The 18207-nt window shown below is 34.4% G+C and overlaps 1 protein-coding gene across 1 annotated transcript in view; it reads right to left on the minus strand.

Moving 5' to 3' along the window:
• Positions 1–2301: 2301 nt before the first annotated feature.
• Positions 2302–18207, minus strand: part of LOC309799289 (membrane cofactor protein-like) — a gene marked incomplete at both ends in the record, with an annotated part of 31224 nt that continues 15318 nt past the window's right edge. The window contains 7 exons of the mRNA XM_082612241.1: positions 2302–2456; positions 2968–3003; positions 3512–3565; positions 7267–7314; positions 9474–9656; positions 15596–15793; positions 16647–16732. Of these exons, the coding sequence (XP_082468367.1) occupies positions 2302–2456; positions 2968–3003; positions 3512–3565; positions 7267–7314; positions 9474–9656; positions 15596–15793; positions 16647–16732 (760 nt within the window). The remainder of the gene's footprint in view (positions 2457–2967; positions 3004–3511; positions 3566–7266; positions 7315–9473; positions 9657–15595; positions 15794–16646; positions 16733–18207) is intronic.

Raw genomic sequence — 18207 nt, forward strand, 5'->3', positions numbered from 1 at the left:
GTGGAGCAGGGTCTTAGTCTTGAGACAGAGGTCTCAGGGAGAGCTCTTGCCAATTGATATTACTTGGGGCTGGGAGGTCTCTGGTGGTCTGATGTACTGAACTTGGCTCTCCCACCTCAGAAGCTCAGGCCTGACACCCAGCCAGAGCACCCAGACCCTGTCAGGCACATGGCTCAGAAGAAAAGGGAGAAAAAATAGAACGAAAGAAAAAATAATAATAAAATAAAAGAAAATAAAGTTATTAAAATTTAAAAATTATTAAAGTAAAACAATTAAAAAGTAATGAAAGAAAAAAGAAGAGGGCAACCAAAGCAATAAACAAATCCACCAATGATAATAAGCGCTGAAAACTATACTAAGATAAACATAAAAATCAGAAAGTAGTCAGTTGCATACAGCAAACCCCAAGTCCACACTTGCTCCCAAAATCCACTGCCTCAATTTTGGGATGATTTGTTATCTATTCAGGTGTTCCACAGATGGAGGGTACATCAAGTTGATTGTGGAGATTTAATCTGCTGCTCCTGAGGCTGCACGGAGAAATTTCCCTTTCTCTTCTTTGTTCGCACAGCTCCTGGGGTTCACCTTTGGATTTGGCCCCATCTCTGCATGTAGGTCGCCCTCTGGCATCTGTTCTTTGCCCAGACAGGACAAGGTTAAAGGAGCGGCTGATTGGGTGCTCTGGCTCACTCAGGTCGGGGGGAGTGACAGGTATGGAATGCGGGGCGAGCCAGTGTGATGTTGCAACAGCCTGAGGCATGCCGTGTGTTCTCCTGAGGAAATTCTCCCTGGATCACGGGACAATGGCAGTGGCGGGCTGCATAGGCTCCTGGGAGGGGAGGTGTGGATAGTGACCTGTGCTTGCACACAGAATTCTTGGTGGCTGCAGCAGCACCCTTAGCGTTTCATGCCCGTCTCTGGTGTCTGCAGTGATAGCCGCGGTTCGTACCTGTCTCTGAAGCTTGTTTAGGCGGTTTTCTGAACTTCCTCTCCTCGTGCACCCTGAAACAATGGTCTCTTGACTCTTATGCAGTTCCAGACTTTTTCCCGGACCCCCTCCTGTTTAGCTGTGGTGCACTAGCCTCCTTCAGGCTGTGTTCACGCAGCCAACCCCAGTCCTCTCCCTGGATTCTGAACTCCAAAGCCTGAGCCTCTGCTCCCAGCCCCCACCCGCCCCAGCAGATGAGCAGACAAGCTTCTCAGGCTGGTGAGTGCTGGTCGGCACTGATCCTCTGTGCAGGAATCTCTCCGCTGTGCCCTCTGCACCCTGTTGCTGTGCTCTCCTCCGTGGCTCCGAAGCTTCCCCCTCACCCACCCCTGTCTCATCTGCAATGAGACAGTGAAGGGGCTTCCTACTGTGTGGAAACTTTTCCTCCTTCACAGCTCCCTCCCAGAAGTACAGGTCCCATCCCTATTCTTTTGTCTCTGTTTTTTCTTTTTTCTTTTGCCCTACCCAGGTACATGGGGAGTTTCTTGCCTTTTGGGGAGTCAGGTCTTCTGCCAGTGTTCAGTAGGTGTTCTGTAGGAGTTGTTTCACATGTAGATGTATTTTTGATGTATGTGTGGGGAGGAAGGTGATCTCCATGTCTTAATCCTTCGTCATCTTGAATATCCTCTGTACACTTTCTTTTTATTCTAAGCACCCCACTGATTTTTTTATTTTTACAGATAAAGACAAAACTAATGAGTTGCCTTATAAATCCTACCTCTTTCAGTAACTTGAAGTTTAACCCCATCAGTTTTACTGCCACTTAGTAAATTAAGAGAACATAAATGGGAAATCAAATAATGCTGCTTTTAATTCCCCAGTTATATAAATAACAACTCCAAATGAAATCAAATTTTAACTACATAGCTTCTTACAGTGACCTAAGTTGGACAGATAAATGGAGATTTTCATCATAAAAATTCCAGTGAATATAAATATCAAAGTCTCCAGTGAACCATTTAAAATTTCATATTGGCCACCAGTCCAATCTAGGAAGTAGGGTACACCTAGGGTAGGGAAAATCCTCTAACAGTCCATGATTTGCTGCAGAACTTAAACCTCAAATCCCACAGAAATTTTTCCTACAGTCATAATAACTGATGAAATTCTGCACCAATTGTTCCTGTTGCAGTGATATTAGAAGCAGCTAAAAACATTTTTAGTAATGAAATGCAATTCAGACAGCACACTCATGCAGGCACATTTTAGAAAAACACAGTACGCAATACAGAGGACAAAAAAAACTGCACAAAAGTATGTCAAAAGTACAAAGTTTAGAATAAGTTAGAGGAAACATGCTTTGATTTACCCTTTCATCTCTTCTTTCTTCTCCTTCTCCTTTCCTTCTTCTTGTTTTCCTTTTTCTCCTTTTCCTCCTTTTCTTCCTTCTCTTTCATATCCTTCTCCTCTTTCTTCTCACTGTGAAGACTTCTGTACAACCAGGTACAAAATACTACAACAGCAACAACTACAAGAAAACAGGAAACAAATGACATGTGACTCTGAAAACTAATCACCAAGATTCCAAACGAAGCAGAAGAAATAAACATTGGTTACATTTCTGCGGTTAGAAAATGTTATTTTATTTAAGCCCATAACATTTATTTGCCATCTCAACCCTTCAGTATCTAAATCCAATCCCCTGGAATCACTTAAACAGTCCACAATAAGTCAGAGTCTTTGCTTAATTTAGAAAATTACCAAAAGCATATTTGGGAAATAAACTCATATGACTAATAATTTTGAAAAAACGTGTATCACTTAGGGTTTGTTACTAAGTGGATATGTAGAATATAAAAGAATATACAATCACCAACACAAGGTAGTATATCACAGAAAAGGTCAGGTTTTTTTAGACTGTTCTACTCAATTTCAACCTATAAAAACTACAGAAACGGAAAAGTCATTGAAAAAATAATGTGCATCTCATCTTCATATTACATTTTCATTTAAGTGGTATCGAAGTTTGAGATACTTACTTGCAGTAAAAATAATCAGAGCAATGATTCCTGCATCTGAGAAAAAATGAAAACAGTTTTGAAGATATTAAGCATCTATGGGTCCTAGATAGCAGCTGTATTTTAATTTTGATCAGATCATCTAAAAACTACAGCAAAAATGTTTATCAATCTAGTTTTAGCATGTCTGCTACTGCATCCAAGTCATTTTGATCACAGAAAACTTTTAAACAGATTCCAGGTACAGGATCCACCTTGTGAAACTCTTAACAGGAGCCTCATTTTTCATTGTTTTGTACTTTAGCTACCACACCAGGTTATTTTGTATAGGTTACTAGTACTGTTAGAATTTACTAGATTAGAGAAAATTATCTACATGTGTCTGTATATACTACCACTTACATTTGTCATGGTACCTGCACTAATAAAATAATTATAAATGTCAATTATTACTAATTATTTGTGACACATTGTTTCTTCCCTACCTACAAATGATTGGAACATGATATTTCCATGTAGAACTCTAAGGTCTCATAGTACAGGGTTATTAATAATGAAATAATACCTAAATCCTCAAAGTCATCAAGTGATAGTATTTCATCACTGGCATTGGGATATCCTAGGAAAAAAATGGAAATAGGTAAAATCAAAGACTAAATAAATCTTAAAGATCTATAAATTCATTGGTTTTGGTCTTGTGCCTTTTTATAATTCATAATTATAATTTAATTTTCCTTATAAATTATATTCATGTTTCTCATTAAAAGTTGCATCATAAAATATTATAAATTTATATTCAATGCCATCAACATCCTTCTTCCTGTCCACTGATATTCCTTGTGACTAATTCTACAGTATAGCAAGCAAATTTATCATTAGTGTATTCCAAAAAATTAGGCTTGAATTCAATATGATTCTACTTAAAAGATAGAGGAGGGCTTAAAAATGATTTAGAAGTTGCTCTGGAGTAGAAAGACTCTTCAACATTATACAGGCCATTTATAAAATATTCGTGACTAACATCATACTCAATGTTGAAATACTAAATTTTTTTTCCCTTACGATCAGGAACAACACAGAATTCCTGCATTTGCCACTTCAATTCAATGTAACATTGGAAGTTTGGGTCAGAATCATTACGTAAAAAAGAAGTTAAAAATATCCAGATGGGAAAGAAGAAATAAAATATCCCTCTTTATAGATGACATGATTTTTTACATAGAAAGCTCTATAAAGATCACACATGTACACACAAACACATACACAACTGTTAGAACTAATACATAAATTCAGCAAAGTTGAAGGATACAAAATGAACACACAAAAATCAGTTGTGTTTCTATACATTAACAATGAACAATCCAAAAATGAAATTAAGCAAACAATTCCATTTACAATAGCATTAAAAAGAATAAAATACTCAAATAAACTTAACCAAGGAGATGAAAGGCTTGTACATTGAAAACTATAAAAATTGCTGAAAGAAAGTGAAGAAGACATAAATAAACGGAAAGACATCCTGTGGTCATGGACAGGAAGACTTAATATTGTTAAGATGTTAATACTACATAAAACAATTTACAGATTAAATGCACTCTCTATCACCATCTTGAAAATGCATTTTGCAGAAAAAGAAAAATACAACCTATAATTTATATGGAATCTCAAGGGACTAGCAACAGCCAAGACAATCTTGAAAAAGAAGAGCAATGTTGAAAGGGCTCATACTTCCTGATTTCAAAACTTACTAAAAAGCTACAATAATACAACAGAATGATACTGGCATAGAGACAGACATACAGACCAATGGTATAGAATATAGGGCCCAGAAATAAACCCTTGCTTATATGGTCAAATGATTGTTCACAAGGGTGCTAAGAGCATTCAATGGGGAAAGGGCAGTCTTTTCAACAATGATTTTTGGAAAACTGGATATACACATGCAAAGAATGAAATTTGACACTTATCTTACACCATATACAAAAATTAATTCAAAATGGATCAAAAACAAAAGACTTAAAACTATAAAACTCTTAGAAGAAAACATAGAGGACAAATTTCATGATGTTGAACTGGCAATGACTTCTTAGATGTGACACCAAAAGCATAGGCAACAAAAGAAAAAATAGATATATTGGACTACATCAAAATTTAAAACTTTTGTGCATCAAAGGACACTATCAACAGAGTAAAAACCAACTCACAGAATGGGCAGAAACATCTGTAAATCATACATCTGATAAGGTATTGATATCCGAAATATATTACGAATTCCTAAAACTCAATAACAACAACAAAAAGCCATTTTACAAATGGGAAAGGGACTTAAATAGACATTTCTCCAAAGAAGATATGCAAATGGTCAAGAAGCACATGAAAAGCTGCTCACCATATCACTAATCGTTAGGGAAATAAAAGCCACAATGAGATACTACTTCACACCTATTAACTAACATAGATTATGATGGTTATTATATAAAAAACAGAAATTAACATGTGTTGGCAAAGATTTTGAGGAATTAGAAACTTTGTACATCACTTGTGGGAATGAAAATGGTGCTGCCATTTAAAAACTTTTTAAAAATGGAAAACAGTATGGATGTTCCTCCAAAAATTAAACAAGAATTAATATATAACACAACAATTCCACTCCAAGGTATATACCCCCAAAAAAATTTCTAAAGAGGGACTCAAAGAGATACTTGAATGCCAATATTCTGAAAAGCATTGTTTAGAATGTCAAAAGGTGAAAACAACCCAGTATCTATTGACAGATGAATGAATAAATAAAATGTGGTATATACAAACACTGGAATATTTTCAGCCATAAAAAGGAATAAAGTTCTGATAAAAGGTGGATGAACTTTGAAGACATTATGCTAAGTGGAATAACCCAGACACAAAGGGACAAATGTAAAGTACCACTTAAATGAGGTATGTAGGTAAGTTAAATTCAGAGACAGAAAGTAGAAAGAGGTTATTGAATGTGAGAGGAAGGAGAAAGGAGCATTACTGCTTAATGGGTATAAAGTTTTAGTTTGAGATGATGAAAAAGTGTTAGAGATAGATAGTAGTGATGGTTACACAACAATGTGAATGTATATAATGCTACTGAATTGGATGAAATGGTAAGAAAAATTAAATAAATGTTGATCTGGAAAAATTACAGTAAGCGTTCTGCCAGACATTAAAACATATTATAGTACTAGAGTGAAAAACAACAACTTGGTGTTGGCACAGATATGGACAGAGTTCAAGGGAACAGATAGTAGACTAAAACACCTATGGATTTAATGGATGATAAAAAGTGGCACCTCAAAACACTTGGAGAGAAGACAAGTTATTCAACAAATGGTGCTACTTTGCCATTGGATGGGGGTGGGTGGAGTGAAGAGGGACCCAATCTCATTCCACATACCATAATGAATTTCAGATGTACCAAAGATTTAAATCCAAAGAATGCAATTAGGATGCATGGTTGAAATGTTTATATAATTTCAGCTTGAGGAAGTCCTAAAACTTTTATAAGAAAGATACAACACTCATAGCCATTAGGGAAAATTCGATATATCCAGCTACCTATTAATGTAAATGTTTTGTACATATAAATGACCACCAATAGGAGAATAGTTAAATAAAATATGATGGCATATATTAAAGTCATCATTTAAAAGGATGAGAATAAATCAAAATACAATCCCAATATAAGACATTAAGTGGAAAAATGCTAGTTTCAAAAAAATATGAACAGTATTATGCCATTTTTGTTTAAGAAAATAAACACCAAATTAAATGTATAGCTACATATATAAGGATTTTGATGTACAGAAATAGATACAAAGACACCCTAACAGTGATTAACTAAGGTAATAGGCTAGGAAGGGAGAACTAATCTTTTACTCTGTATACTTCTGTAATGTTTGAAAATTTACAAAAATATATTCATGTATAAAAATATACTCAGGTAATAAAAAGTTATAAAAAGCAACCCATATCTAATAGTACAGTATAAAATCCTAAAAGAAAACTGACTGGTGAAAATAAAGCAAAAAAAAAAAAAGGAAAAAAAATAACAACCCTAGGAAAAAAGTTCACTTCACATTAAAAGGGCTTTAATTTATAGTAAGTTCAAATCAACAGCAACAAAAAAGTTTTAGAAACCTAATAGAAAAATGAACAAAGAATATGAATAAATAAATGTAGACAGAAAAAGTTAAGCCTCACTGATAATTAAAGAAATGCAAATTAAAATAAGACATGATTTTACACCCATCACTTTATAAATTTCTTAACTATAAGTAGGATAAAGAGTTACTGAACCTGGATATTTTGAAAGTGGAGTCTTGGTTGGATGAGTAGGCTTGTAACCTGGAAAAATAAATTTGACTCAATTCACCATCCTTGTCAATACAAAATTATGAATTTAATTTTGGTTTTTAATTTTTTTTAAAGATTATTTCTCAAAATATACACATACACTCAGAACTTTGCAATTCTACTCCTGGGTTTAACCTAAATATATATTTGTACAAGTGCATAAGGATGTGTATATAAAATGTTCACTACAACTTTGTATTTTATAATGAAAATCCTAGTAGTTAACTAATTATAAATCATAACATTTATGTATTCTTTTAAAAGATCCAAGTAGTATATTCCATAATTTTTTTCTTTTTCACTAAGGATTTCTTGGACATTTTTTCATATTAGCACATTTAGGTCTGACTTAACACCATTATATATTGCTACTGATCCTTTTAGTATAGTCTTTCTCTAACTGATGATAAAAAATGATTGACAATCCCATAAGGAGAGTTGACTTTTTATTTAAAAAAAAAGATCATTGTAGCTTCTTCTCTTCATAGGCTTTTTCTCACAAACAATTCACATCTTCTTCAAACACTAAACTGTATCAGTGTTTTATAAGTCCTTATGAAATGTTTATGGTCAACTTTCAAAAGAGCATATCAACAAATATAGTATACCACAGTGTATAGGCCCACTAGGACATGGATGGGTCAATGAATATAAATTTCATATGCAATCTTTATATATCATCCACCAAAAAAACATCTCTTTTCCCACAAAACTTCACAGCACTCACCAAGGTACTGAAGGAGGTTACTGGGTACCAGGTTTATAGGAATTATATAAGGTGTTCTAATTACCATGTTAACATGAATAATCCCCCTCAATCCTTCAAAATATCAGGGCAATAGGAAACAAACAAATTAGATGCCAGTAATTGACTTTAGTTTGAGTCATTAGACAACAGGAAACTAGAACCCACAGAAATGATGTTACTTGAGTGAGCAGAGCCACACTGGGACCCTGAATGCAGTCTGCCCAGGTTAATGCTCTTCCCTCTCTTCCTCTTGTCTCTTGCTTCTGCTGCAACTAAAAGGAAGAAGCCAGAGAAAGCAGCCCTGAAATCAGGAAGATAATTCCTTCTACCATATCAAAATAGTCTCTCAAGTCTTAAGCAGAGCAGCTAATTAGTAGTCCCTGCCAGAAATCCTCCATTTCATTTCAATAAGTAAGGATTTCTCCTGCCTTTCTGTTGTTATGAAATTTACTTTCTGTTGCCAAATAAAAATGCCCAGTAAAGAGACAAATGATATTTGTATGAGGTGGGGAGTGGTAGAAATACTGGTCTTATTCTGGTGACAGCAGAAATTTCCCAGTATAAAAAGAACCAAACTGGTTGCAGTCTGGAAAATGAAACATAGTCCTGGACCTGGAAGATACCCTGTAAAGGTGATGCTGTAAGTCATACAAGCTACCTAAGAGCTTTCTAGATGCCAGGCACTGTGCTAAGTGCTTTAAATGGATCCCATTTTGACTTTGCTATCACCCAGTGAGGAAGGCATTAACTCATACATGTAAGTAAATATATTTAAAGTTCATGTAACTTGTCCAAGTTCACACATCTGTTGATATCTGTGGACTATGGCAAATACTTTTAGAATCACTAAGCATAACAACTAAAATGGCTGTAAATATATTCTTCCTCTTTTCATTACTAAAAATGATGAATGAGTGTAAATCACATGAATTTAAAGGATTTTTTTGTAAAATATAAGCAGGAAGTTACTAAATCTGAATGGCTCAAAATTGGGAGTTTTGTATTGAGAGGAATCAGCACTGAAGAACAAACCACATTGGATTACTACTTTCATATCATTTATATGAATTATGCCTCTCATTCTTGACTTATATAGGTAAAAATTCCCATGCTTCAATTTACTCTGAAAAATCATTCCCATCTATTTTTATACATAAAAATACCAAACAAGAGACATTAATATACCTGTGTTTTTTGCTAACAGAATGTGCTAAGACTGTATAAAAACATACAAAATCACAACAGCAGAATTCTATGTAAGTTCTGTCATACATCTCTCATGGAAATGGATACAAGACAGAGTTAAATACAAAGATTTATTTTTTCAATTATTCTTGTCAATGTCAAAGAAATAAAAACTAAAAGACAAAATTTAAAAAAAGGAAAAAGACAACATTTGTACCTTTAATACACTTTGGCATCTCAGGCTCCCAAGTATTATTACCACCACAGAACACTAGGTTGCTGCCATTAAGGTAAAAACCCTGGAGGCATTCAAATATCACCTTTGCTTGGTAGGAAAATTTTTCTCTACTTCCTGATACCATTATTCCATGTTTGAGTACTGGACGTTCACATTTGACCACTGAAAATTGGAGAAATTCCAGAATTAATAAAAAGCTGCTTTCACACAGGACCAGAAAAACTAGTGCAAAGTAGTAATTTCCAGTGGGAAGAAAAAGCTGAGGAATGAAAGGCAAGATGTTAATTGAAAAAAAAAAAGACTTTATTTGTGCATTTGAATTTCAGGCAGATGGATTTAGAGAAACTTAATAACGTTTTTCCACCTAGAACAGACTGTCATTATACTTTATTGGCTTTCCTACATTTTTTTCCATTAATGACAAGTTTTGAGAAGGTGTGACTACCAGATACAAAATTCAGGGCAAGTTCAAAACTTTTGATACTTTTGATACTCTTTAGCGCTAGGACTTTTTTTAAGGTCATGCTGACACTAATTACAGTAACCTGCTCTTTTAAAAGCAAAGACTTTTTTGAGAAGGTAATATTTGAGTTCGATTTTAAAAGTTGAAAAGAAGCTAGCCAGGCAAAATGCTCAGCCCTCACACCAGTGTACTCTGGTGTTTCCCATTCTACTCTACTTCTTCAAAGTAAAATACAGGTCGTGACCCTCTAGATTGACTTCAATATCTATGAATGTGTTTTGCAGAATTCTGAAAAAAACAAACAAACTGAAAAACACTGGGCTGAGCAGAGAGTTCAAGAGGATATCTTATGAGATTAAATCTGAGCAATAGATAAGGGCCAGATAATATACAGCCTTTTAAACCAGAATAGTGTTCTTCCTCCTTTCCTGTGGATCTGAATTTCCATCAAGTATCACATCATTTCTGTTCAGCCAGAACTTCTTTATCAATTCGTGTGTTCAGGTTGGCTGATGACAAATTCTCCAAATTTTTGTTTATCTGAATCTGTTTTTTATTTATTTCACCTTCAGTTTTGGAAGATTTCTCCTTGACAGTGAATTCTAGGTTAAGTGTTTTATTTTTCTTTCAGCACATTAGCAGAGATTATTGTCTTCTCATTTCCACAGTTCCTTAAGAGACATCAGCTGTCATTCTTAATGTGGGTAATGGGGGGATGGGGGTGGGTGGGTGTGTCCTCAATATAATACCTTTTTTCTCTGGCTCCCTTTTATTTTTTGTTTTCAGTAGTTTTACCATGATGTATTTAGTTTGGTGGGGGTTTCTTGGTAAAATTAAAATTTTTACTTATCCTGCTAGGGTCACTGAATTTCTTGTACCTGTAGGGTTATAGTTTTGGATCAAATTTGAAATATTTTGGCCCGTGTTTATTCAAATAATTTTCTGTATTCCTTTCTCTCCTCTCTTTCTGAAACTTCAACTACATGTATATTTGACTGCTTGCATTGCCACATTTTTGTTTTTAATTTCAGCCATTCTAATAGTTGGTTAGTGGTATATCATTGTGATTTTAAATTACATTCCTGTAATTACTAATAATATTGAGCAACTTTTCATGTACTTTTTGCCATCTACATATCACGTTTGGTGAAATATGTCTATTACTAATTTTTGCTCATTTAAAAAAATTGTTTTCTTATTATTGTGTTTTGAGGGTTCTTCCTATATCATAGATACAAGTTAATTATTAGATACGTACTTTGAAAATATTTTCTTCCTATCTATTGCTTTTTGTTGTTGTTCTCTTAATAATATCTTATGCAGTCCAGAAATTTTGAGTTTGGAGTATCCAATTTATTATTTTTTTCTTTAAAGCATCATGCTTTATGGGTTGTATTAGAGAAATCTTTGGCTAGGTCACAAATATTTTCTGTTTTCTTGTAAAAGTGTTGTAGTTGTAGGTTTCACATGTATGTCTATGCTTCATTTTGAATAAATGTTTGCATATGGTGCTAACATGGGCTGAGGTTCTTTTTTTTTTTTTTTTTTTTTTTTTACCATATGGGTGTTCAATTGTGCTGGTACCATTTGTTGAAAAAATTGTTCTCCACTGAATTGACTGTATACCTGTGAAAATCAACTGGACATATTTACAAGGGTCTAATCCTGGACTCACTATTTTGTTTATTGCTCTATATACCTATCCTTTCACCACTACCAAACTGTCTTGCTTATATGCCTTATAGTAGGCTTTATACTAAGTCTTGACATCAGGTAGAGTACACCCTCCAGTTCATTTTCAAAAACTGCTTAACTATTCTAGCTCTTTTGTCTTTCCATATAAATTTCAGAATCAGTTTGTCAATTTATACAAAAAGTTTTACTGGGGTTTCTATTGGGATTATGTTGAATTTATAGATCAATTATAATGAATTTACACCTTTATTATTTTGAGTCTTCCATTTCACGGCCAATGTATAACCCTTTATTTATTAAGGTCTTTAATTTCCTTTATTAGTGTTTAGTGGTTTATACCATTTAAATCTTTCATATATGTTAGATTTATATGCAAGTATTTTGTGTTTTGGATTTGCAAATAGTTGTTGTAAATAAAACTTTCAGTAATGATTTATTGCTAGTATGTAGACATACGATTGATTTCTGTATGTTGATCTTATATTTTGCAACCTTGCTAAAACATCAGTCTTTGGAATTTTCTACATAGACAATCATGTTATAAATGAATACTGACTATTTTATTTCTTTCATTCCAATGTATGTATGCTTATTTCTTTCGCTTGCCTTATTGCAGTGAGTGGGACCTTCAGTACAATGCTGAATAGAGTGATGAACGTAGACATACTTCCTTTCTTCCTACCTTGGGGAGAAAGAAAGTAGATTTTTACTATTAATCATAATGTTAGTTGTGCGATTTTTGTATGTGCCTTTTATCAGGTTGATATAGTTAGTTCCATTCTGTTCCTAGTTTGCTAAGTTTTACCATAAAAAGATGATGAATTCTGTCAATTGCTTTTTTTTTACATCTATTAAGATGATCATATATTTTTTCATTATAGTCTTTTGATATGGTAAATAACACTGATTAATTTTAAAATCTGAACCAATCTTGCATTTATGGAATAAATCTTACTTGGCTATGATGTATTCTTATTTTTATATATAGCAGGATTTTTTTCTTTTTTTTTTTTAATTGGAGTAAAACTGCTTTACAATGTTGTGTTAGTTTCTGCAGTACAATGAAAAGGAACGAAATTGGGTCATTTGTAGAGATGTGGATGGACCTAGAGTCTGTTATACAGAGTGAAGTGAGCCAGAAAGAGAAAAACAAATATCGTATATTAACACATATATGTGGAATCTAGAAAAATGGTACAGATGAACCTATTTGTAGGGCAGGAATAGAGACGTAGACGTATAGCAGAATTTCATTTGTTGATATTTTGTTGAAAAGTTCTATATTCAATAAGGATATTGTTTACAATTTTCTTTCAATGTTTTTGTCTGGTTTTAGTATCAGGTAATGTCCCCATGAAGTGAGTTGAGAAGCATTTCCTCCTCTTATATTTCTTGAACAGTTTGTGTAGAGGTGCTATTATTTATTCCTGCAATGTGTGGTAGAATTAATTCCCCAAGGAGGCCATCTGGGCCTCAGTTCTCACTCTAGGAAGGTTTTTAACTACAAATTATATTTCCTTAATAGGTATAAGACTATTTAGGTTACCTATATACTCGTGTGAAGATATTTTGGTATTTTTTTGTCTTTCAAGGAATTTGTCAATTTTATTTCAGTTGTCAAATTTATAGGCATAAAGATGTAATATTACAACTATCATCATTGTAATATCTTTTAACTATCCATTTAAATGTCTGCAGAATAGTGTTGTCCTCTTTTTCATTCTTTTTAAAAAAATTATTTTATTTTATTTATTTTTTTGCGGTACGCGGGCCTCTCACTGTTGTGGAGCATAGGCTCCGGACACACAGGCCCAGTGGCCATGGCTCATGGTCCCAGCCACTCTGTGGCATGTGGGATCCTCCCGGACCAGGGCACGAACCCGTGTCCCCTGCATTGGCAGGCAGACTCTCAACCACTGCGCCACCAGGGAAGCGCTGAAAAATTTATTATTTTAATACAACTTTTTTTTTTTTAAGAAGATGTTGGGGGTAGGAGTTTATTAACTAATTAATTTATTTTTGCTGTGTTGGGTCTTCGTTTCTGTGCAAGGGCTCTCTCTAGTTGTGGCAAGCAGGGGCCACTCTTCATCGCGGTGTGCAGGCCTCTCACTATTGCGGCCTCTCTTGTTGAGGAGCACAGGCTCCAGATGCACAGGCTCAGTAGTTGTGGCTCACGGGCCTAGTTGCTCCATGGCATGTGTGAATCCTCCCAGACCAGGGCTCGAACCCATGTCCCCTGCATTAGCAGGCAGATTCTCAACCACTGCTCCACCAGGGAAGCCCCTAATACAACTTTTAAAGGTTACATTCCATTTACAGTTATTACAAAATATTGGCTATATTCCTCATGTTGTGTAATACATCCTTGTAGCCTATCTTATACCCAATAGTTTGTACCTTCCACGTCCACACCCCTATATTGTCCCTCCTCACTGGTGACCACTAGTTTGTTCTCTGTATCTGTGAGTCTGCTTCTTTTCTGTTATATTTACTAGTTTGTTGTTTTTTTTAGATTCCACATATAAATGATATCATACAGTATTTGTCTTTCTCTGTCTGACTTATTAAATATATTTTTCTTTCTTGTCAGCCTAGTTATAGCTTTATCTATTTTATTGATCTTCTCCAAGAACCAGAGGTTTGTTTCATTGATTTTCTCTATTATTTTCTCTTCACAATTTCATTGATTTCTATCTTTATGATCATCTTATGTCTCCTTATTTTGAGTTTACTCTTCTTTTTTTTAGTTTTTTAAGGCGGAAGCTTAGATTGTTGATTTGAGACTTTTATTTTTTTCTAACACAAGTATTTCATGCTATAAATTTCCCTTTAAGCAATGCTTTTGTTGTATCACACAAATTTTGATATTTTGATGTATTGTGTTTTTCACTTTTACTCAATTCAAAACATTTTCTAACTTCCCTTGTTACTTCATCTTTGACTCAAGGGTTAGTAAGGAGTGCCTTTCATAATTTTCAAGTATTTGCGAATTTTCTAGATTAGCCCTGTTTTAATTTCTATGTTTATTCCATTGTGAACAGACAATGCACTTAATGATTTCAGTTCTTTGGAATGTGTTAAAAATAATCTTATTGCCTAGAATATGAGCTACCTTAGAGAATGTCCCATGTGCACTTGAAAAGAGTAAATATTATCCTGTTATTCAGTGGTTTTCTTCCAAGAATCAAATCCCCTCTAGCATGTCCTTGCTTTATGTCACTCTCTAGTGCCTTAAATATTGTTTTAAAAATATATTTTAGGGGCTTCCCTGGTGGCGCAGTGGTTGGGAGTCCGCCTGCCGATGCAGGCGACAAAGGTTCGTGCCCCGGTCCGGGAAGATCCCACATGCCGCAGAGCAGCTGGGCCCTTGAGCCATGGCTGCTGAGGCTGCACGTCCGGAGCCTGTGCTCTGCAACGGGAGAGGCCACAACAGTGAGAGGCCCGCATACTGCAAAAAAAAAAAAAAAAAAAAAAAAAAATATATATATATATATATATATGTATATGTATATATATATATTTTTTGTTGTTGTTGTTCAGAGTTTATCATTCTTATCAATGAGAAGCTTAGCTTTTTAAAATTTTCTCTACCATTATTTGTAGCCAGAACTCTCAGACATCTTGCAATATAAGAAAAAAATCTTTATTTTTGAGGCAGGGTGTGTTGAGTTTTTTAGTTCTTTCATGCAAAAAAATCCTAATACACACACACACACACACACACACACAATTAGTTCACAATGTGTAAACTGTAATGTCAAGAACATCTGGGGTGAGGGGTGGGAAACCCCACAACTAGAACTATTTTCTCTTCGATTTGCCTAAATTAAATTAGAAGTCAATTTAACCAGAGGAAGAAACATGTATGACTGTTTCACTTATAGGTAAAACTATTTACACAGTATTTACAAATGAAGAAGGAAACAAATGGAAACATTATTACCTTTACACAGAGGAGCAGCACTACTCCATTTGCCAGGTCCAGAACAAATAAGCTGGCTCTTTCCAACAAGTGAATATTCATCTGATCCATTTGAAGGATTACAACTGTAAGTTACTAATTCATTATATTCAAATATATTCCTGTAGCTATTGGTGTGTTTTCCATGTTTTATTTTTGGAGGTCGTCCACAAAAAATCTCTTAAAAAGGGGTAAAAAGAGAAAATAAAGGTAAAGGGAAGGTGAAAGAGTAAGACAGCATCAGAAAAGTCCTATGAACTACCTTCAATAAGTTCTTTAACATGATTTCTAGAAGTTAGTTGTGAATCCTTTATCCATTTAGAGGAGAGTTTCCATGAGAAAATGTATTATCCCAAATTCAAATCATGTACAAATAAACTTTAAAGAGCCAAACTCATTGTCTTAAATACCTATATAAAGTACCTATATGAAATACCTATATTTATCTATAAGAACATGCTAAGTTTTGCTCTAATCATCATAAAAGATGGAAATTTAATGAGAAAATATGCTTGTGATTAAAAATAAAATTCACTGCTAGCTTAGAAATGCATATTTATAATTTATAAACATATCCATTCACTACATCCATGGTTCACAATAATACCAAGATATGGTCTTATTTCACTGTCATCCTTGTAAGTTTATGGTGAAATTTTCCAGAATCTACAAATTGGGTAATTTTGCCACAGACTGAATCCAGATGTCTTCCTTTAAGCCAGATATTGAAGAGATTTGCAAAAATGTAAAACAATGCCACTATTCCCACTGTTGGTTTTGGAAATTTTTAATTTTTTCATAAAAATATGTTGTATATATTAACATGTATTGACTTTACTGTTCCTAAAAATGATTTAATAATTAACTATTTTAAAAACTTTTGTTTTAATTCCAAAATAATGAATACCAATAGACATAACCCACATAAAGAAAAGCTCTTTGGAATTGTTGCTGATTTAACAGCATAAACAGGTCCTGAAGCCAAAAAGTTTGAAAATTCCTAATCTAAATTCTAAAGTGAGAATTTACTTACTTTCACAATGTGGTATCTTATCACTCCAATGCACATTATTTCCAATAAGGTTACAAGTGAGAATTTTTTTTCCTCTTAAGTAATAACTAAATGAAAAAAGAAAAGGTTACTGTTTCTTTAACAGCACATGATACTGAAAATTTTTATATGGTTGTTTTTCTGTACTACAGTAGTTTGAGGGAGAAGTTTCTTAAATGACATGATATAATGAAAGTGCTAACCAAATCTGCGATTTTAATCAAATAGAGTTTCTGCATGTGGACACACACTGTCCAACAGCAAAATGTCTAAATTACTATCATGCCTGTCAGTGTGGCCTCTTCACCATCTCTGGCAAATGCATCACACATTCACTTCTATGCTTTTGCTCACACCATTCTGCTCAGCAAGGACTGAGCAGAGAGATCAGGCCCTAGAGCTTGCCTGCCTGGATTCAAGTCCCAGCTCCATGAATGACTTGTTATTTAAGCTTTGGAAAGTCTCTTATTGTTCCTCTTGCTCAATTTCCTCATCTATGTAAAAGAGATAATAGTACATACTTCATGGGGTTGTTTTGAGAATTAGTTAGCATCTGACACATAGTGAGTGCTAGGTAAGTTTTAGTTCTTTTTAATATTCTTTAGATCAGAATATCTTTCCAGGAATAGCTTGGGAATACTACTTAATGGAATCTTCTCTGATGATTTAAATTCATAGTACTCTCTTCTCCTTCTGGATTCTCATTGTAATGATCATAAATAATGGTATGTATTTGGCACTTCTTATTTACTATTTTGATTTAATATATTATGTTAGTATATATTGTGTTTCTAACCAGGCTACAACTTTTTTTTGAGAAGAGTCTATGCTTTAAGTTTTTGGTACCTCTCAAAGTGCCTAATAGGCTCTCTATATCTTTGACAGGATGTTCTAATATTTTTACTTGATCAGTTTAAAAATAATCAGTGAAACTGCTTGTACAAGGTTCCAGTTGATTTTTCCATTAAGCTGTACTCATTTTCTGTATATTAGTGTTTTAGGAGAGGATTTTGGGAAGGTGGTAGAGTTGGAAGCTCTAGGAATCTGTCACCATAACTAGACAAAAACTGCAATGGCAGAATCTGTCTGATGTCACTGTTTTGGAATTCTGGAGTCTGTTGAAGGCTTGCAAGTTCTAGAGGAAAACTCAGACAGGTAAATTGTATTAATTTCAGTCAGTTTCAGCTCTTAGGAAAACAGCAGCAACTTATCCCTACCCTCAGCAGTGTGGCAGGCAACTGTGTGTGTGGCCTGAAGCAGCTTACACACAGGTTACAGGAGGTACAATAGCCAAAAAGACTGTCTTCCAAGTACCAAGGATCTGTACCCTGATTGCTGACTTCTATTTCTGATCACAGAAAGTGGTGGTAGCCATTGTTGTCACACCTCGCCAGCTCTTGCAAGCCCTTTCCTTGTTGGCTAAAGTGACTTACATGGGATTTAAAGATCCAGCAACATTTGCTTCTACCTTCATTTTTCATGTTTCCAATCTCAGAAGCCAGGCACTAAAGACTAGGACATTCAAAAACAACTGCATATGTGG

Source organism: Mesoplodon mirus (assembly GCF_964341445.2).
Source record: "Mesoplodon mirus genome assembly, chromosome: 3".
Lineage (NCBI taxonomy): Eukaryota > Metazoa > Chordata > Mammalia > Artiodactyla > Ziphiidae > Mesoplodon > Mesoplodon mirus.